The sequence below is a fragment of the Onthophagus taurus genome, chromosome 1, assembly GCF_036711975.1.
Source record: "Onthophagus taurus isolate NC chromosome 1, IU_Otau_3.0, whole genome shotgun sequence".
Classification (NCBI taxonomy): Eukaryota; Metazoa; Arthropoda; class Insecta; order Coleoptera; family Scarabaeidae; genus Onthophagus; species Onthophagus taurus.
Window position 1 is genome coordinate 26,168,055 of NC_091966.1, and position 22,379 is coordinate 26,190,433.

At 34.1% G+C, this 22,379-nt stretch overlaps 2 protein-coding genes across 2 annotated transcripts in view; one reads left to right on the forward strand and one right to left on the reverse strand.

Annotated features, from left to right (window-relative positions):
* On the forward strand, positions 1-16,916 carry LOC111415973 (zinc finger protein 260-like). The gene is made up of 5 exons (XM_023047886.2): positions 1-226; positions 6,838-6,950; positions 7,003-8,370; positions 16,310-16,594; positions 16,659-16,916. The coding sequence occupies exons 1-5, from the start codon at positions 1-3 to the stop codon at positions 16,779-16,781; spliced, it is 2,115 nt and encodes a 704-aa protein (XP_022903654.2). The 3' UTR covers positions 16,782-16,916.
* Positions 16,902-22,379, reverse strand: part of LOC111415975 (chromosome transmission fidelity protein 8 homolog) — a 13,732-nt gene continuing 8,254 nt past the window's right edge. Inside the window, exon 2 of the mRNA XM_023047888.2 lies at positions 16,902-17,239. Coding sequence (XP_022903656.2) covers positions 16,939-17,239 — 301 coding nt within the window. The 3' untranslated portion in view covers positions 16,902-16,938. The remainder of the gene's footprint in view (positions 17,240-22,379) is intronic.

Sequence of the window (22,379 nt, forward strand, 5' to 3'; positions counted from 1 at the left end):
ATGACCACCACCATGGACTCAACCGATGATATAACCTATTTAAATTATTTGAGGGAGAAACCCAGCATAACTAGCAGTTTTTTACTACAAAGCAATGATATTGCGTTGGGAGTACAAGATCCCACTTTGAATTGTGAAACTATCTTTGAAGAGTTTGATGCTGGTACTCATGCTTGGACTATTGATGGTTTACCAATTTTTTTGGATGGATCGGTAATTACAGAAGGTAAGATAATATATCGACTTGGAGCCTGCAATATCTCCTAACTGTTGTTAGACTAACTTTTTAGGAGAAGTTAATAATGGTTTGTTTGAATTTTGGTACTTTGTAGTTATTATTATACACTTTATGACAGGAAAAAAATTAAACACCCAATGGTGTCATTGTTATGTTTTTATTTTGAGTTAGGAGGTATTGCATTTAAGTTAATGTAACATAGGATTTTTTGACTCAAAGCTAAGGAGTAGCAAAGTAAAAATAAACACTAACTTTATCTTTTTAATACGACAGTAATAAACCTAATATAATTTATAGTAAAAGCATAACAGAAAACAAAATGCTTAGTGAGGTAAATTGTCCTAAAAATGGTGGACATCTCTTGGTAGGACTGACTTGAGTTCTTGAAGATGTTTCAATTTGCAGAATTTTTATCACTGTCTGAGGCTCGATAAAATGATATCACTGTCTGAGGCTCGATTTTTTTAAGAAACTTAATGGCGAAAATCGCATATCTATATCTCTTACGGTTTCAGAGATACAGGTCTTTTTCAAAAATGTGCGTTTTCGAAAAGGCGTTATAACTTTTTTGTTATTGATAAATCTTCCTTTCTGTGGGAACCAAAGAATTTGTATATATAGAAGCTGCATCGCCTATGTTCGCCTGTATACCGGTTTGAAGCCAACGCAAGAGCATATGTTTGGAAACAAAATTGACCTTGGTCCTAGCGACAGTGGCGTATACGATTTAGATGAAATTGGTGAGACTTTATCTAGTGGCGTATCCAAAGAGCACCCTAATCTCTTATATAAAATTACAATCAAAAATTGATTGTTAAACTAACTACTAATTGAAAAATTATTATCGTAACACCTTTATAAATTGTAGAATGCATTTTTTTCTATATCTTTGTTTTAATAAGACTTTAAAGTGTTAAACACAATAAATATAATGTAATCTTTTAAATTAATCAGAGGACGTAGAAACTACTACTTGAAGAGTAGTACTATGTAGAACAACTTGGTAAATGATACAATTATGTATGTAGTATTTTGATTGATAAGTTTTATATCTAACTAAAAGCACTAGTATAATCTACATACAATTTATTTACAAAGAAAATATAAATAAATAAAAATTAAGAAAAACGAATCATTTATTGATTCGCAAATAGGTTTATTTATTTTAGTGGCATGCCTTATTCTAGGGGCAATAATATTCGGGAATGTTCGGCGATAATCAGCCGCTGGTCCGATCTGTGCACGTTCATTGTTTCAACTGCTTCTATATATACAATTTCTTTGGTGGAAACGTTTCCAAAGCAACTTTTTATGTAAAATTCGATGAAATAAGTTAACTTTCCTTCGAAGCAATATTTTAGTAGTTATTGACATAAAAATGTTTTTTTTTTAAATTAAACATCTTTTTGCAAATTCGACGAGAGCATAAAATATAGTACACTTGATATTTCGTTCAAGTCTTCTTTGAAATATACAACTTTAAAATTTGTGCAGATTTTGAAAAAGTAGACTTTGGAAATAAAGCAAAAACGAGATGATATTTATAAGTAGTATTAAGATAGTTAGTTACAATGAATTAAAACATAAATTCATAAACAAGAAGCAGATTAACTTAATAAAACTTATTATAAAACAACAATAAATAATAATAAACAACAAAAGTAAAAACAAAATTAAATTAAAGTACACTTTTTTGCCGAGTTGATAAGCTTAATAGGCTTAAGTGCTGCAAAAGCGTTTACAACTGCGGCTTCTAATTGAAGAGCCTGGTACAAGAAGGGGATATACGCAAAATTTTAAGAAAATGGGATTTTTGTTAAAAAAATTCGTATTTATCGTTTAACATAAATACGCATTATGTTCTGCCAAGTGAATCAGAATTGTGAGAGAAAATTACTTATCCCGTGTTGTAGACGGGTGCAATAATGGGATAAGATCCCATACTATTATTTGCCCACCACACATATGTAAATAATGACTTTTTTGTACTGTGAGGACAATACTGAAATTTTGTATGTTGGTGGTGTTTGATTGATGTTTTATAATGTGTCATTCGCAATGTTTTGTAGCTTAGAGTTGACAGATTTTTAATTGAACATACTATAGTTATGCCATTACGCAGTGATGAGCTCTTCCAGTGAAAGTAACTTTACTAAAATGGATAGCGATAGGACTGACGAGAAAGAAAGGGTGAAACAGAAGCGCGGTCGTAAAAGAAATATGGAAACGAAATATACAAAAAACTAAAAGGGCTAGGGGAGAATTACACCCGTTTAAGATAAACGGGGTCGACACTCCAACAGACCTTGTGTTATTACCAAAGCTCGGATATTTCGGTACCGTCTCAGTAGCGTCGACAGCGCAGAACCTATGGGGCGCGATCATAAATACACTCCCACCACGCGATCTACCTTTCCGATCGCTCACACATCTATGAGCATGCCAGGCCTGCATTTATCCGTGTTCCGTTCAGAGAATTCAGTACCAATTCATTTAATATCCTTTTTATTTATTATTAAATCCATCATTTTTTGAATTAGAATTGTACTATTGTTTCAGTTTTTATAATTTCAAACGGAGTGTATTGAATATTTTATTTAATTATCATCGAATATTTTCTTGATTTGTTTTAATTAGAAGTGCCTTGTTGTTTTAGGTTTTATAATTTAAAACTACTTCTGTTAAGAGTTAATATTTTGATTTTTATTAACTGAGTTACCCTATTGTTTTAGTTTTTATAATTTATTCCAATGGCACACTTAATAGCGATTTTTGGCGATACGTTCACATTAATTGACAACAATGTAGCATTTTGCAACCAAGAAATATCTTCTAAATATGGCCTGTTAGTTCTAGCAGTTACATTTGTGCCAGTTATCAGTTGTGACGTCGAGTTAGGTCGTCATTTTCTGAAGTAAATTTAGAAAAAGTCATTATTATTCAATTATTAAATTTCACCAAATAAGAACTGGGAGTCGAGAAAAATTATAATAAAGTACATAATTTCTTGCTTATTTAGCGTTAATACAGATCCTTGCTAACGCGCACCTATGGATTACCATGACAACGCTGCAGACCTGAGAACTCGGGACCTTGGCTATGCGTCGCTCGTCAATAACGCAACATTCGTGAACTGGTCGACTGGACTTAGGTACCGAAGAATCCGAGCTCTAGTTATTACAGATGATTTAAAAGAACAGGTGCATGCGCATACAACAGTTTCTCAAAACGATGTTCCCATTATAGCCGCAACAGAACGACAAAATATTACTTGTCTAGCGATTTAAACATATCAATAATGTGTGATATATCTTCAAAAATACGAACCGGATATGCACTGACTAAAACAAGATAACCGTCCATACAAACCACAAATAGTTTTATAGCGATTTTAAGGAAAAGTCTTTGGAAGCAATAGAAAACGAAGAAGTTGAAGTATTATGCTTCAAGAAACTCACATTCTGATTCAGTGGCTTCTTCAGAGCTGTCGGTAGCTCTTCTGGGGAAGATTTTTGATATCTTTTACGTGTTGTTAAAAATTGTTTTGTTTATTTTGTTTGATAAAAGTGTTTCCTCGCCGTCTGTTAAATAATAAAAAGTTTTGAATGTTATTTTCTCCAACCGCTCCCAAAAAAAATTAAATATGGATTCACATATCTCCTTCTTGTACCATAATTTGCTTTTTTACTATGATTTCACAATATTGGAAAAATTGACATTTGCTCAGATAAAATTGTCATTTTTATTTATACAAATCAAATCATCACTTTAAATACAAACATGAAATTAAAAAAAGTTTTTTACCTTTACTGAACTATTTACATATTGTTATTTATCCCATTCTTGCACCTGGCTCTTCAATTGCTGTCGGGAATTTATTGGCTGTTTATAGATAACATCTTTCAATTTTCCCCAAAGGAAAAAATCCATAGGTGTTAGGTCCGGTGACCGAGTCGGCCAACGAATAGGACCTTGATTACCTAACCAACAATCACCAAAAGCTGCGGTCAAAAATTGGTGACAATAGCAGCATTGTGAGGCAGCGCACCATCACGTTGAAAAAATACATTTCTCAGGTGCGCTAGAGGTAAATCGTCAACAACAGGTTCCATTTGTTGCCTTAATATGTCCAAATATTTTCCGGAGGTGGGGAAATCATCATAAATAAATGGACCGATAATTCGACCTCTAAAAATCCCTGCTTATACGCCAAAACCAAACCTTCCTCCGCTCCACAATTAAATGGTCGTTGTGCTGTGCCCATGTATACAAGTTGTAACGGTTGAAAATACCAATTTAAATTTGAAAATATACAATTTAAAGAAAAATTACGTGCTTCGTCACATTTTCCCAAGAACCATTGGCAAAAATTCATGCGCCGTTCAAAATCTCCTGGTCTGAGGTAATGCACTTTGCTAGTTCTGTATGATTTACATCTGAATTTTTTCAAATTCCGCCTAGCTTTAGTTCTTGAAATTCCCGTGGTTACATTCAATTGCCGATTTGATATCTGTGGATTATTTTCCACTGCCCTTAGAACTACTACTTCTTCTAATTCCATTCCAAATATCATTAAAAGGTTGTCGCCTCTCTGGATATCGTTTATGATATAAATTTCCTGCAGCCTCTGCATTCTCCCCAGATTGTATAAAACAAACTATCATGTCCCATTTTTCATAATTTTTATATGACATTATTATGAAAGTTGATGACAGCTAAGAAATACTCTAACGATAAACACTTATAACTTGAATAAAAATTTGACAGATAGATACTCATAAACACTAGCCTACTAGTACGCAATTGAAAATCTTAAAAGTTTCCAAGTTGTATATTTCAAAGAAGACTTGAAAAATTGTGTTCGGATATTTTATCCACTCCCGGATAGGTTACAAATATGGTTCATGCATGATGGCGCGCCTGCACATTTTGCAATCATTGTTCGTAATTTTCTTAATACTGAATTTTATGGTAGTAAAATTGGTAGGAAGAGGAGGTTCAATAGTTTAGCCACCTAGATCACCTGATTTAAATCCTCTAGACTTTTTTGCATGCGGTTACTTAAAATCATTAGTGTATTCAGTATGTTAATAACTTGCAGGATCTCCAACAAAGAATACTAAACGCATGTAAGACTATTCGCCAATCTCCAGGAGTCACGAGTCAAGCATGTCTTCAAATGGAGGAAGGTCACGTAGAGCATTTACTTTAAACATTTTGTGTTTAGTTTTTATGTTCTATTTGTATTTTCCCCAATTAAATAAATATTTGAAGACCAAGACGCTTCATTCACTAATAACACTGGAATTGTTTATATCTTCGAAACCACTGCTTTTAGGACCTAGGTTTACTAAAACTTTTTTGTTTATCTATATGAGAACTATAAGGTGGAAAAATATCCGAACACAATTTTTAAACACCCGGTGTAGATAAATTTTTGTCTTTAAATCGTTGGTAGAAGTATTTTTTTAGACAAATCCTGCAAATTGTTATCTTCACAATAAGTGGTTTCAATGTTAAAAATGGTTTCAGAAACAGTTTTGAGAGTAGTTTGGGCAGTTCATCAAAAAACTTGTTCATTTTTTGACCATTTGAGGCTATGGAAGTTTTTACAGCTGACTGTTAACTTTTGTTCTGAATGCTGGTGTATCCCATAGTGGCTGTTGTTTACCCATTCCTGCACTGTCTTGTATGATAAATTAAAAGTGTTTAAAAACATGGTACGGAAAACTTGCTGCCTTTTGTTATTGGTATTCAGATGGTATCCCTGTTTCCTTGATTCATGACCTTCAGCAGTCGTCTTTCTCTTTACTGATACTTCTCAACATGTGTAGATATGTTTACTTTTCTTTGAACCCATAACATCTTCTTTCAAAAATACTCAAATAAGCTCTCTCTGTGGTTCTCTGTTATATCCGAACACTTCCTCGTCTTTGACTTCTTATAAAATTTTGATTTGCATGCTGGTTTTAACTTCCTTTCCATTCGAGGCGTGTCTTGTTTCATTTTTTCGTTTTTCTTTTTGGAGAATCCTAAATTCTTTTCACCTTGTTCTCGCAACTTCTTGTATTTCTCACGAATCCATGATTCTTTGTCAGCTCTTAATTTTCTTTTTCTCCCATTTCCTTGCTCATCGTGTTCAGCTTCAATTTTATGAACTTCAACTTGTAACATGACGTAATTCTATTAACGTAACTATTATTATTAAAGTTAAATTTACATTCAGAATCATCGCAATTTTCAACTTCACATTGATCAGATGAAGTTTCACTTTCCTTTGTATAATTATTTTCATCTTAACTAATATCACAACTAGTACTACTACTTGGTGAAATAGTTTTGTTACATTCAACACTTCCTTGTTCCAATTGAACAATACTATTTTTCAGTGGGTTGTCGTTATTAGAGGTATTGTGCGCAATAATAGCGTGAATATGTTAGGAGGTATTGCATTAGACTGATTTATATGCGCACTTCGATTTCTTTTAACCCCTCCTAAATGCTAGTTTAAACAAAAATGTCAGTTAGGAGATATTGCAGGCTCCGAGTCGATATATAATATTAATTTGAGGCAAATAAAATTTAATTAATGTAAATAGATGCTTCTGGAGGACAAATTAGTTTGGAGACTCGTAAAATTGTTCTACAGGAAGAAAGCGAGTTGCCAGCAGGTACCATCGAATGTAAGGAAACGGATGAATATCCTATTGAGGTAATTAAAAATAATTAACAATTAAATTTTTTATATTTATAATTTTATTAAGGTTCCAAGTGAAGGTTTCATTACGTCAAATGGTTTATTTCTTCCAAACGATGTCCTGTTGCAGTTGAACCTTCAAAGCGAAATGCAGGAGAGTGATGAGAACGCTCAAAGCATTAATACAGAAGGTAACGAGATGGAAATTATTGTAAATTCTGATCATCAAGTTTACGAGGTTAATTTTAAAAAGAAAGATGATTATAACAAAAAGATATCAGATAGTTTGATAAACATAAATGATTTGGGGGCAAATAAAAGGGAAACAATTCAATTATTAAACCCGGATGGGAGTATAATTAATATAGATAAAGATCAATTAACTTCAAATGGTGGAAAATTTGATACTAATAAAGAAGTTGTAATAGATTTGGGGGAACAAATTGAAACCGTTACGGCTTATAAATGCAAAAAATGTTTGTATTTAACAGAATCGATTGATGAAATATCTCAACATTTGATTAAAAGAAAATGCGCACAAAATCCTCCTAAAACTCCAATAAAAATGAAATCTATCTTAAACACAAATGTTAATAAAAGCAAACAAGTTATTCTTTTATGTAGTGAATGTAACAAAGGTTACACAAATACCGAGGATTTAAAAGCGCATATGATAAAAAATCACCAATTAAAATCTCAAACTGCATCAGATAATAAACAAAAAGAAAATAAAAATAAAGATGCCGGCGATAAACAAAGAACACAAGAATATATTAGTATAATTAAAAGCCAACATAAGGCGTCAAAAAAAGTTAAATGTTCGGTAAAAGGTTGCGATTTACGTTTTGCATTGGAAGATTATCGGTTAAGACACGAACATTGTCACGTAAACGGAAATAAAAAACAATTCCGTTGTCCAACTTGCGAAAAACAATTTTCTATATGGCGAATTTGTAGTTTACATTTATGGAAATGTCACGAAATTGATGCCGGGTTATTAACTTGCGTTACATGTAACTATAAAGCATTTTCTGCTCATAAATTATTATCCCACATGTTGATTCATAAAGAACAAAAAGAATTTTTATGTAATGAATGTGGTAAACGTTTCAAACAGATGAGTCAACTAAGAAACCATCAAGTTTTGCATTTGAATCATTCTCAAAGTGCCCCGAATTGGAGTTCGCACAAAAAATGCGATATTTGTAATAATATTTTTGCCGATTCGAAAGGATTAAAAAAACACATACAAAGTGTTCATAATAAATTCAAACCGTATGTTTGCAATATTTGTGGACATAAATCGTCGAGGAAAGCCATGTTAGATTTACATTTACGACAACATACAGGGGAAAAACCTTATAGTTGTCATATTTGTTCTTATAGAACGGGTGATCATAATTCTTTAAGAAGACATCTAATGAGACATGAAGGGGTAATTTTTTTAATACATTGTAATATTGAATTATTGAATAGTAGCCAAACTAAAACAAATTCTTACACATGAAGACAAATTTTTGTTTTAAGGGGCTTATCCCGTGTCAAAGCTCCTTTATTTCGCTTTCTTTTTAAATTTTTTTTTGAGAATCGAATAATCCTACAGTAGGCATAATCCTCATTGCTGAAATACACTGCATCTTAGCCACTCATTTTCAACAAATAGTGTTTTGCGGTTCTTTGCAGACGTTCTGCTTATTACAAATAAAAAACCAAACGGTATTATAATCTGTAAAGTATGAACTGGTTTTTGAAGATTATTAAAAAATGATTGGCATCATGTTGAACTTTTTTTGTGAATTTTGATGATTTTTACGACTTCCTCACCACGAAAAAAAAAACGGCTTGACGAATCAAAATTATCTTAGTATGCAAAGTACTTACAATACTGAAAAAGTTGTTCAAATTTGAAAAAAATTCGTTCGATAAATTCCGAGATATCATGATCACCGTTTAGAAAAATACAGTTATGAGAAAAAGGTATTTAAAAAACTCGATTTTTTTTAAACCAGTCACACGGGATGACCCTCTTAAGAATTTGTCTTTTAAACTCCATAAAGCTTCCAGCATGGCAAGAGAGGTTAATAGCGTAGTTGGGCCAATTAAATTTCACAGTTTCACTTACGCAACGCCATAGCTGGATATCATAGGTCTACACAGGCAACAACTTTACTTGTATATGACCAATTCAGCATTTTTCCAAGGTATTTAACTGTGTCAGAATAATTCTATTGGTGGGTAGATTTTCCTTCGTTCATCTTTACTTCCAAGATTTTAGCCCATTCGCCAATTTGGTTTATAATACTCTAACTTTTCAGTTGCTTCTTCAACACTTGCACCAATTACCAGAACAGCGGTGTCGTCACCTCGTCCGGTTATCGCCGGGGTATCACTGTTATATAACAGGTACAAAATTGGACCAAGTACGCCACTCTGCAGGTCTTCAGCTTGTATAACATGAAGGAAGAGTACTCACCTTCTTGTCTGACTTGTCCCAGGCAAGCGTGGCTCACGTTTCCGATCAAACTGGATCGATTTTTGTCGTGAGTGCGCTTGCGTATACCGGTTCAAGATGGCAACCAGTAATATAATGAAAAATCGTGTTATTAAATTACAAAACAATGACAGCATGCAGTTTCTCGAATTGTATGCTAGTGAACCAGTATTGTATGATGCAACTATCGACGACTACAGAAACCGAGATTTGAGAATGACAGCAGCGAAGAGAATTTCTAATGCGCTAAATATTCCTGGATTTGGACCGAATGACGTTATTTCAAAATTTAAAAACCTGAGTAGTTTCTGTAAGGAGTTGAAGAAAAATGAGTGCTCGGCAGTGAGCGGTCTGAGCACCGACACTTCGTCCGATTTATTTTTTCCGAAGAGATTGTGTCGTAGATCATCATACCCTATTTGGTACACCCCAGAAATTAAGGTATTAAAGCTGAAAGACTATTATAGGAAGAAGAGGAGAAGTAGTAGTGCTTTCCATTCAGCGGAATATAAAAGGCTGAGGTGTTTAACTAAACAGAAAATCTCTTCCTTTACTATTAGTGCTGAACAATCGCTTAATTCTGATCTGCGTAACTTTTGGAATTATACAGGTGTATCTGATTGACTGCAACAAACTTCAAGGGTGATATAGTGAATTTTAAGGGTACTTTAATATATGAACCATGGGTGACTTCAGCTCCACCCCTGCCATTTTTGGAGGAGTGCTACCCCTTCAAAAATGGCGGGAAATTTTGGTTGGACAATGAAATTTGGGGAATATATTTAACTCATAATAGGGCACGTTTTGATCCTATTTGTACCTTCAACTTACCCTTCTAAATTACTAATCATGACCACCCCCGTTCAATTTTTGCTTAGATTTTTTTTTGTGAAGGTGATAAATACATAAAACATGGTTTTTAATATAAAAACTAGTTTTTGAGGATCACCTGCACTGCTCGAAGAAAATTACAAAGTTGAAAATAAATGTATTGAGGTAGACGGACAGTAAATTGAACTAAATTTGAAATGAATAATTACAATTAGTATAATTCTGAACATTACCGCCTTGCCGAAAACATCGGCAATCGAAATAATTAAAGCAAAATATAATTAACGACCGGCACCTTCTGAAAATAAATTATCAAAGAGGTTCGGCGGAGGCTCAGCGGTTAAACTCTCGGGTTGACACTCAGACGTTCCGGGTTCGAGCCCCGGTTTAAACATATTCACCAAGCCGCCTACCCGTTCTTCGGAGGGGACGTTAAGCCGTCGATCCCGGCAAACAGTCGTACACCTCTGGTTGTCGTTATCACCCATGTGTGTAAGGGGTTTGAACACATGGCTGAATGCGCGTTAGCGCTCATGAAGCTACACCTCGTGAGAGCGTACCCGGGCCAAGGGTTGATGAGCAGCTTTGCTCCACCTTGGTACGGAGGGGCCAGCGTGTGAGTGGCATCGTTGAGCGGCACCTGACAGGGGCGAACCCGCACTGGGCCTGTGCCATAGCACGCCCGGTGAGGGGGGTCGGTCAGGAAGCGGAATCAGCCAGAAATCGAGTTAAACTCGCGTTTAACATCTTAGACCTCTTAGAGGAGGATGTACAAGGGGCCCGTTGGGGCCTAGGTGCCGCGTATAGTATACGCACTTCCCGTAACATACATACATACACATACATTATCAAAGAGAGCAAAAAAAAATTAATTTTACACACAACCACATCAAAGAAAGCTAAGGATAATAACAATTAAGCAAAATATCAACAAATACTACAAAACAGCTTATTACCAAGTATTGTGAAGTTAAATGTTGGCGAAAATTACATATTTCAGCAGGATGGAGCGGCTTGTCATACAGTCAAAACTACAAAAAAATGGTTTGGCGATCAAAATATTAACGTTCTGTCTTAGCCTTCCAACGGTCCAGATCTGAATGTAATTGTAACAGTGTGGCACAAACTTTGAGGAACAACCCACAACGGACATTGCCAGAACTTAAAGCCAAAATAAAACAAATTTCGGATGGATTTACTTCTGAACAGTGCAGAACCTTAGTGAATTCAATGCCCAACCGAATTCAAGCGGTTATAAAATCTAAGGACGATGTTACTCCATATTAGAAAGACAAATTGTGCCATGTCCGAATATTTAGTTATCAGGCAAAATATAAATTTTTCTACTTTAATTAGAAGTAATAGGATATGTATTTTGTTTTTTGTGTTTATTAGACAAAATTGTTGTTAATAATTGTCTAATCAAATAATATTAATTTGAAAAATTTATTAAAACTAAATAATCTGTTTAATTGTTGTTAATTATATATAAATTCTATTATGTCTCAATATATAGTTGTTAGGGCTCGTATTATCTTAAAAAAATCTAGGCATAAATTGAACAGGGGTGATTACGTTGGTTACTTATTCCCCAAATTTCATTTCCTGGTGTTTATAGTTCTCGAGAAAAATGAATTAAACCAACATTTTTCGCCATTTTTGAAGGTGTGTAGCTCCTTAGGGGCGCCGAAGTCGCCCATGGTTCATATATTAAAGTACCCTTCAAATTCACTAAAGAATCACCCCTTGAAGGTTGTTGCAGTTATTCAGTTACACCCTGTATAATACAGAAAACAACAATCTCTCGACTTCCTGGTAAGATGACGTATGATCAATCTACACTGATCCTGATAGTATAGTTAATGCTTTTGCAGAACAGTTCTCTATACTATATACTTGTGTGCTTACAATATGGTTGATGTTACACTCAACGAATCCTCCCGTCTTTATAGCTGATGTCACTGAGGAATGAGTTTTTAATTGCCTGAAAAGGTTACTTAATAAATTTACTGCTGGTGATGATGATCTCTTCATTTCATAATTAACTTATATTTAAGCACTTGCTGGTTTCCTACAATGCGCTCACGCATTGTTCCTGTATTCAAACATGGCGTACGTACCAAGAATACGTTCAATACATGATGCTTTATCCACATGCTTTATCAACATTGGTTTATCAAGCATCGTTCAACGATTACTAATCCTGCGGTGGCTACTGAAGTGATTTGTGAATATTTAGATAGGGGTGGTCAGGTGGATGTGGTATACACTGACTTTTCTAAGGTATTCGATATGATTCATCATTATGTCCTCTTGTATAAAGTTAGTGCTTTTGGGGTTTCTCCTAAGCGTATGAAACTATTTACTTCTTACCTGTCGAGTAGAATAAATTATGTGTACTACAACTGTTATCCGTAGAGTTTATGGTAAGGTCTGGTGTTCGTTAAGACTTAAATCTAGGTCCTCTACTATTTGTTGTCTTCTTGATTGACCTTCGAGGCAAATTCTCATCTAGCGTACTAGCCTATGTGGATGATCTGAAACTATTTCGACCTATTTTTTCGGACCGTGATGTTGTCAGTCTTCAGTCGGACTTGGACGTCTTGGTAAAATCCACTTATTATATAGAAGGTGTCCTTCTTAAGAAACTATCTATTATCAAAAACCTGGGAGTTACTTTTGACCGCAAATTTTCTTTTGTACCACAGTAAGGACGCTTGGTTTTGTTTTCGTACCTTGCGTACCTTTTCTAACATCAATATGTACAAGCCCCTATTTCTGACCTTTGCATTATCCAAAATGGAATATGGCTCTGTAATTTGGTCACCTCAATATATATCTCATAGACTTATACTGGAAAGAATTCACAGGAGATTTCTCAAATATTTGTTTTTACGCTTGGACAGATCATACCTGGATCGTGCAAGGGATTACACATCCCTGCTGTGACGTCACAATTTGCCTTGCACAGAAGTTAGTGCAAGCCGGATTGGATTGTGGTTGGTTGTTGTTGCGGATCACTTTCACGGTGCCTACGCGTACAACACGTAGTACCAATAAGTTTTATCTGAGGAACTGCATATCCAATATTTTAGTCAAGTCCCCTTTGCAGAGGATGCGAGTTATATTTGTTTTATAGCATGTGCTATTTCTTTTGTTTTCTTGTAATATTGTCCTGTAATTGATCTTTGTTGGGCAATAAAGTGAATTATTATTATTATTACTGGCGTATTAAGAATTTTTTGTTTATTTTCAGTCAGGGAGTATCCCAGTAAAGTTTCGGGCAGTCAAAACGGGACACTTGTATAATACTGATTATACAAAATAGTGTATTGTCTATTGTACAAGATATACAATAGATAATATGTTGACACTGATGTGCTACAGTTCTGCATTTGTCATAATATTCAGTAGTTGCTTTTTCCAGGGCACGGTTCTTTCATTATTCAAATAATCGCGGTACTTAACGCGAAATTTGTTGTGCCTGTCGTCGGGGATGTCTCTGGGCAGTTGTTAGAAGCTACTAAAGCAAGCAATGTGTTATTGGCGCTTGACGATTTCATCCTCATAATTGATTAAACCGCAAAGCAAGCGAGTACTACTTCATCCGCCGATACGAATTTTAGAGATATTGGTTTTTCAAAAACTCTGAATTTACTCACAAGTATGCCTAAAGTATTTTCTACTACTCTTCGCGCCCTCGAAATATCCCCTATTTCGTTTCAAGTATCCACATTCTAACCCACCATCGCCTTTTTTCCGTTCTTTTTTCGATTTTGGCAACTGATTCATTCTTGTGCACAAATCTCTATGAATCACGACTCATTCGTTGATACTTCAGTCCGTCTGAACAAACCCCGATCCACGACTGGTAGGGTCCCTTCAACACATGCACAAAAGCAAGTACGAAGCCGTGATACACTTTCCGTGGAAACGCGCCTTAATACTAATTTGCTACTCGTAATAGAGCTCGACCCATCCATATTGATAGGCTACTGCCTGTTCATTGCCTACACGTCCTCCCTGGAAGAGCAGGTCAACATTCTCGCTATCGATGTTGGTGGTCTTCCCTGTGATCGTTTTCCTACTGGGTTATTTATTTTTGCGTTTTTAACGGGTCTATCGTCTCCTATTCTTTTTATGTGTTTGTCTTAAAATCCTCGTCTCTATTTCACCCATCTTTCTATGTCCTGTGTTCCGCATTGTTGTCTATCTTCGTTCAACTCAGTGTTTCCATCTCGACTATTCTCATCATTTTTAAAGTCCTGCCTGTATCTAGTCTTGTGTCTGTCGCGTATAGTATGATGGGTCATAAAACCGTTTTATATACTTTAATGTGTATCAATATAGACAGGATTTTTAGTATAAAAATAGCGTAAAGTTTAAATGTATGATTATATCCTTGCTATAGTACAGGCAATTTTCCACTTACGACGAGGTTCCGTTCCAATTGTAAACAAAAAGAAACTAATGTTATTGTCATAAAATGAAAGCTTCGTTAGGTTTTATATGCTAATATTACAACTGATTAGGTATTGTTTATGGCTTTGTAAATCTCTTGATAACGTCTTACAGTTTCCTCAATTTGCTTATTGATTTTAGCGGAACGAGCGGTGTCTCTCATACTTTCAAGTGACTTTCTTATACTTTCAAGTAACTTTATGCTTTGCCTAAATTTTGAAAATACTTTTGCTTACCCACTCATAGCAAATATTTATGACTCTTCTACTTCCTCTCCACCGCTCATCTTTTCGTCTTATGCTACTCTTTTCTTTTAAAAGTTAATCAAGTTTTGATAGGTAAGTTCATCTTCTTCGTTGGCTACTAATTCTGCAATATCAGTAATATTGATTTCTAAATTTAACTGTTCTGCAATTTTGACAATTTCTCCTCCAATTTCGTCCAATTTTGAGGAAGGGTAGGTCTATCTTTAAATACCATAAAGACTGTCCTGGAAAGAATCATCTTTCATTTTCTATAACCTCTTTTAAATGCTTTTTTTAATTTTTCAGCTACTTCTAAATCAGAACTAACAGCTTTTCCCGTTATTTGGACATTGTGTAGGTTCAATCGATTTTAAAATCTATAATACCAACCCTTACTGCCGTTGAACGTAATATCAATGTAGACTCCGTGCTTTCGTTTGAATCAATAACAAGACTAACTACTAGGAGGACTATATTTGACGAAATGATCATCTATCCAAATGTTTAAAAGTTTCTTCATCTCATAAAACCGGTGCTTCTCGTTTCTTGGATAGAATTGTAGATGTTATATATGCTGCTCCTTTAGCCACTTCAATTCGCAATTAGTCTTTTATTGTTGTTGAAACAGTTAAATGAGAATTCTTCTTTTAATGCAACAAATTTAGTCATCTTGAACAAGTAAGTACAACCACCCACCTGTTTACAATGAATCAGTTACTTAGCAAGAGGCAAATATCTACTGAGCTTTCGTCAATGTACTCTCCATACAGTTTGGTTTAAGGCACGTTGAGAGATAGAGTGCGTTTTGATGCGCAAGAATGCCACATCCAAAATACAGTGGGCGGGATGCTAGATTTCCTAGCACCTACGCTACAGCTTGTCGAAAGTATACCAAATATCCAGCACCGCGTCAACCGGGAAATATAAATGTATTCTGGAACTCCTAGGAGGTGCCTAGTGGGACACGTAGTACTTCGGCTACCTTGCCCAAACCACTCCACACGTGGTTGGCCCCTCTGGGGTATGTAATAAACCGTAACATAACATTTAATCATAACATTTTTGAGTATTAGGTAAATTCATTAGGTCCTACTTGCTATGTGGCAAATATTGCTTACACTTCACACTACTTCTAAAGTCCCCACTGTTTTTTTAACCTATTTTTATCATATTGCAGTAAAAAGATATTTCTTAATTACGGAAATGTACTATACTGCAATTTTAAGGAAATATACTTATTAGATTAAACTGAATTTGTAATCTGTCACAACAACGCTAATTTGGCTACCGTTCAATAATTCTATTTTATTTTAATTTTTAATTGATTTTAACTAATTTTATTGTAGACAAAAAAATATTCTTGTCCACATTGCTCTTATCAATCAATTCAAAGTGTAGCTTATAAACAACATGTTGCAACAAAACATCCTGGAAAAGATGGTGTACATTTTTGTAAACATTGTTCTTTTCATAGTATTAACAAAAATATTACATTAAAACATGAGAAAGCTCATGAAACAATTGGTAGCAAAACACCTCAAGGTCAACAGCAAGTTAATGTTGAAGGAGATGGTTTATGTTCGATGGATGAACAAGAAAAATGTGATGATCCGAGTGGAACAACTAAAAAGGTTAATTAAATTCAAACAATTTAGATTTTATGTAGTTTTTTATGTTTAAACTTAATTTCTTTAGGTTAGCAAAATTGAAGATGATGAAGAAACTGAGCATGGTTTTTTAACATCGATTCAAAACGACGAAACTGTGGATACTGGAGGCATAACGATTCCTGCAGATTTGGAAATACAACAGGTTTAATTATTATTTCAACAAATAAGACTGGTTTGTTTAAATGAATGTTAGCAACTTTTATTTTTTTGTTTCTCGAAACATGTAATTTCTTATAATGTTTCTTACAATGTGATAATAAAAAATAAGTATTTTTACAAGTAACATTTATTTATATGAAAAAAATTTATAAACTAACAATAGGTTTTGGACGTGTTTTAAAAATAATTTTTTTAGTAATAATTTTTTTAATTACATATTCAATTGATTCATCATCCATTAGCTTAACTTTTTCCATTACTGCTAAGGGTTTCTCCATTGTGGATTCATTTCCATATAGAATGTGATGACCAATAATTAGTAACGGTGTTCCAGTCTTTGTAAAATGGAGATCGCCTATAAATTTATTATTAAAACTTGTTTCCGAATCAGATTTTAAATCTCCTTGTAATTCGATTATTGCCCAATTTGATTCTGGATCATTTGGCCTAAAAATAAAGTATAGATTTTTAATGGAAAGTTTTTAAAAATATATTAAGATATATATCTATATATTAAGAGTCATCTAAATTATTATAGGTTCAATATCTTGCCATATTGCATAGGATCGATTTTAGACTTAATAGTAAAGAAAAATCGAGTATGCAATAATTTCTCAAAAATCTTGCCAAATACTGCTAAGATTGATGAAATTGGACGATAATTAGAAATGTCCCCCGGTTTAAAGTAGGATGAACATAGGCCTGCTGAATAACATGTCAACATTAAATTTGCTTTAAAATGTTCTTTATTTCATGATGACATCTCAATAATACAATATGTTCTTGGATTACGATTTTTTAAAATTTATATTTCATGTTTATAGCAAATCAAACATGCAGAGTTGGATTTAAATAATCATAACAACGATATTTATGGAAAACAAAAAATTATTTATGGTACATTAAATCTTCATCAAATTTGCTTATCTCAATTCGTTATTGAGATACGATTTTTTAAATTTATATTTTATGAATAAGGGATGATGGATAAAGCCAATGTGTTGGGTTGCTTCGTTTTAATTCTTTGATTGGGCCCCTGATTCTTTTCCTGAAAGTGTTGCACATTAAAATTCGATTAGTGCGTATTATTTTAATAAAATTACGTAAGTTTTAGTTGAAATGTTTCGAGAAAACGAATAATTTTTTTATTGAAAGGTTGAGTTTTAACAGCAAAAAACGATTTAAAACCGCTTCGCCCCAACGTCCTTACGTTTTTTTGTTTATTCACCTCCACTATTCCTTCGCCACACAATAAATTAAAGAGGGGATGTTTGGAAGTTGATTCGCTAATAACGCATTTTAGTTGATGTGCGGACTTATAAGGGTGATAAAGTAGTTGCGAAAATTAAAACCTATTACGCAAATTATGTGATAAATACGTGTTGTGTTTGTGCTATATGTTAGTGATGATAGTGATATTAGTGACTTTAGTGATGTTGGGATCATCGGATTGCTATTTTATGGATGCTAAAAGGTATCGTATTAATTCATTTTTTGTTGCAATAAATTAATTTGTTTTTTCTTTTCAGCTAAGCTTCTAAGTAAAAACCAAGGAAAACAACATCCAGTCGGTAAGTCGTTTCCAATTTTATGAATTCAGCCTGCTGTTCCAAACTGATGGAAAAACCCAACCCAACTCACAATCAGTGTTGGGTCGAATACCGAAAAATAGTATTTGAATACGAATTCGAATGCTGAATACACAAACAAAAGTGTATTCTAATACGAATACAATATTTGATTCCAAAGATTCTTTTAAACTGAATATTTTTGTGCAAATTAAGTATGTTAAGTCATAATTAAAAATATATACACCAAATGATATAGAACCAACAATCATATTATAATATAGAAACATAAATAGTCTCGGAAGAAACCAAGATACTCGACAGGCAGTTGATATTTTAAGCTTACGAGAAGTAATATACAATTAATACAATAAATAATACAATTTTTTTTTTGTTTAAGAAACAAAAATATCGATTAACCTTTTAATGGGTAACGTTTCTTTTTCGAGAACTCTATATTTTGAAAATTACAATTATTAAAAAATTTTGCTCAAATATTTCTAAAACTGCGGCTGCAGGATTTTCTTTCTTGCGTCGATCACGATCGGGATTATCAAACCGTAAAGATGATAATAGTATACCAAACCTGTCACAACTCATTACAGCCCTAAATATTATATGTGTCCAGATTTTCATAATTTGGTTTCAAGATCGAGGTGTAGACAAGGCATCCAATAAAAGCTTTTAACTCGTTAATATGAAGATCCTTCAGCTCAGTTTTACCTTGATTTTAGCAAGTCTTTTATTTGTCCAGCGTATACCATTAGTCATAATTTCGTCACTAAATAAGATCTGCCATACTGTTAAAGGGTCTGCTTGTGTTCCGATGCTTTTAGATTTGGTTTTCAAAACAGGCAGTTTGATAACTATGTTATGTTGACGTACACGGGATGATGGATTTACCTCAGTTTTGCGCCATCTAAATCGATTTTTGCCATAAAAATGTTTAACACGATTTATCATTGGTTCGTTTTCATCACCACTGTCGTCCACTGATTGATCTGAGGATCTATCATGATCAGACTTATCGTAATTCTCCTCCAGGACATTGTCAATGTCACTAGCATTACTATCACCTTCATCACACCACTTCTGAAGTGCTTCATCAAAACGTATTCGTTTTGACGGTCCTACCATATTTGTGCGCTACCTGTTTCAAATCTCGAATATCTGAAACTTTGTGTACTAGTCGACCACCAATCACGTTTGGAATACATGAGATGACGACGTTATGAGCGTAGCCGTTTTAAAAAAATAAAGACATTATGTTTACATGCCGCCGCTCAGACAGCACCTCAGAGGTTAAGGCCTGTTTCACACACAACGATTTTCGCCGTACGGCAAATAACCATACGGTTGTTTCTACATCACCGTACCGTCTTCGTAAGTTCAGTTAGTTTTGTGCGACCTTTCATACGTGTTATACCTTTTGAATCGAAAAACCGTCGTAGACAAAATCGAAGAAACATCGTCGGTACTGGGTGCATCCTATCAACAAAAGAAGGGATGATGTTGGCACATTCGTATCACTTTTTGAAGAACTACGGGGAGAGGAATCCAAGTTTTTCAATCATTTTAGAATGTCAGTGGCCTCATTTGATGATTTTCACAACCGACTTAAAGACACTCTTCAGCGGCAAAATATGATGAGGAACTGTATCCAGCTAATAGAAATACTAAATAGCTGTGGCTTTAAGGTAAGTCAAACTTATTTTTTTGTCAAAATACACTATACAGTTTAAAAGAAGAACTCAAGGTCCCAACCCAATAAAAACAACGATCAAGATTTTAAGATAAATATATTTCAATATAAACAACAAAAACAAAATCCTTTTGTAAACAAACAAAAAATAAAAATATTTTTAAAAATAACAAAACAAAATACTATGGGTAACTAAGTAATTTATAAGTTGAAGAAATTTTGATTGTTCTGTTGCGGTGAATATTGAGCAGAAACCTGAGTGCGGTTTGTCGCTGCTGCTGATTGATATTTGCAATCAGTTGCAACACTCCCATTTGAAATTGTAAAATTTCACCCTAATTAAATTCTTCTAATGCAGGACAATACCGTTAAAGAAAAAGATATGGCGATTTGGGCTTTCAGCTTCTATGGCTTTCAAAATTCTTTCATCAAATTCAACCATCTTACGCCGTTTACTATGCCGCGTAGATGAGCTTGATGGAATCGTTGCAATAGATGTTTCAACATCAAAATGAATAATTGCACCATCTTCGTCCTTTGTTGGTTCCAAATTATCATCAACTTCTCTACTACATAAAATTTTTTTAAAAACTCCAATTGTTTGCTTTTTGATGTTCCTGTGCCACTTTTCTTATTTGCTTTTTCTTTTTTGCAACTCTTTACACTAACAATGATACTTATTCGTTTTTACCAATCTTAACTCTTAGCCGAAACAAAATATGATTTTTTTATAAGAAATAACAAAATAAAAACATTGTAACGGTTTTGTTTCTTATTCAGGTATCTTGGCAGTGGGTGCACCTTCACTGATATTCATTACACCTTCAGAATTGGATTTTCCACAGGTAGCTTAATAGTAAAAAAAGTATGCAAACCGACTGCAAGCTAAAACTCTTCCAACGCCTTCAAAAGACCAATGGGAAGAAATTTAAATCCTTAGACCCATCTCAGCAATTTTTCTATAAACTGTTATTAGTTGTTTTAGCGAATTTATCCGTTACTTTTGGGAAACCTGTATAATTCTTCATTCGAATTTTAATATATTATTTTATTAACATATGGAAACAAATATAGTATATACAGATCGACAACCCAGTTGTTTAACGGGCAGTGTTTGCTTTATTATTTTTTTTCTCAAAAATTAGTGGTTTTTGGAAAAATTTTAGAGAGACAAAAAAGTTTTAGGATACTTTCATCTACCTATGTAACATTTTTCTAATTTATTTATCATCTGCATAAAAAAAATTTTAGCAAAAATGTAAAGGGGGGGTTATGTTTAGTAGTTTAGAAGGGTAGGTTGACAGTCGGTCAAAACGTGCTCTATTATGATTATGAGTTAAACATATTGCCCTAATTTCATTTTCCTAGCATTTATGGTTTTTGAGAAAAAGAAATTAAACCAAAATTTTCCGCCATTTTTGGAGGGGTGTAGCATCCTTAAAATTAACTAAAGAATCTCTCCTTGAAGTTTGTTGCAGTCATTCATATACACCCGGTATAAATACACTGCTCAAAAAAATTAGGGGAACACTTTTTTCGAAATCTGTAACTTTTTACATAATAATTCTAGGCAAATCAAATTTGGTTTACTTCAACGGCATATATTTAACTAAAGAAAATTACAAAAACAATGTTACAACTCTTAGTTACTTCTAAGTTACACTTAAAAATGTAAATTAATAACGCAAAACAAAGTGAAAACGACTCTCATAGTATCGATGAGAGTCGGGTTTTCTGTGGATTGGTGAGGTTTAATACCGTGTATGCCTACCACCAGCACGAATCACTTCCTCACACCTGCGTGGCATGCTTCGCACTAGTCTGCGAAGTAATTCTTGGGGTATGCTTTCCCATTCCTCAGGGCATGTGTCAGTTCCTGTATGGTTAATGGTGGATTAGGGCGCTTGCGAACGTGTCGGTCAAGCTGATCCCAAATGTGTTCAATAGGATTCAGGTCAGGACTTAACGCCGGCCATTCCATGACCTGAATTCCACGTTTTTGCAAAAAGTTTCTGGTGATCCCACCGGTATGTGACTTTGTATTGTCCTGCATTAGGATGAAATCTTGACCGACCCCATATGAAGCAGGTACCACATGGTCCTCCAAGATGTTTTCGATGTAATTCATGGCATTTAGTCTACCAGGAACAACAACAAGATCAGTTCTGTTGTCTATACTGATTCCAGCCCAAACCATAACAGATCCCCGACCAAATCTATCCACTTCCTGTGTAGTAGCGGCTGCGTAGCGTTCACCAGGACGTCTATATACACGTCCTCGACCGGTTGTTTACTTATAAAAAATGATTAAACTATA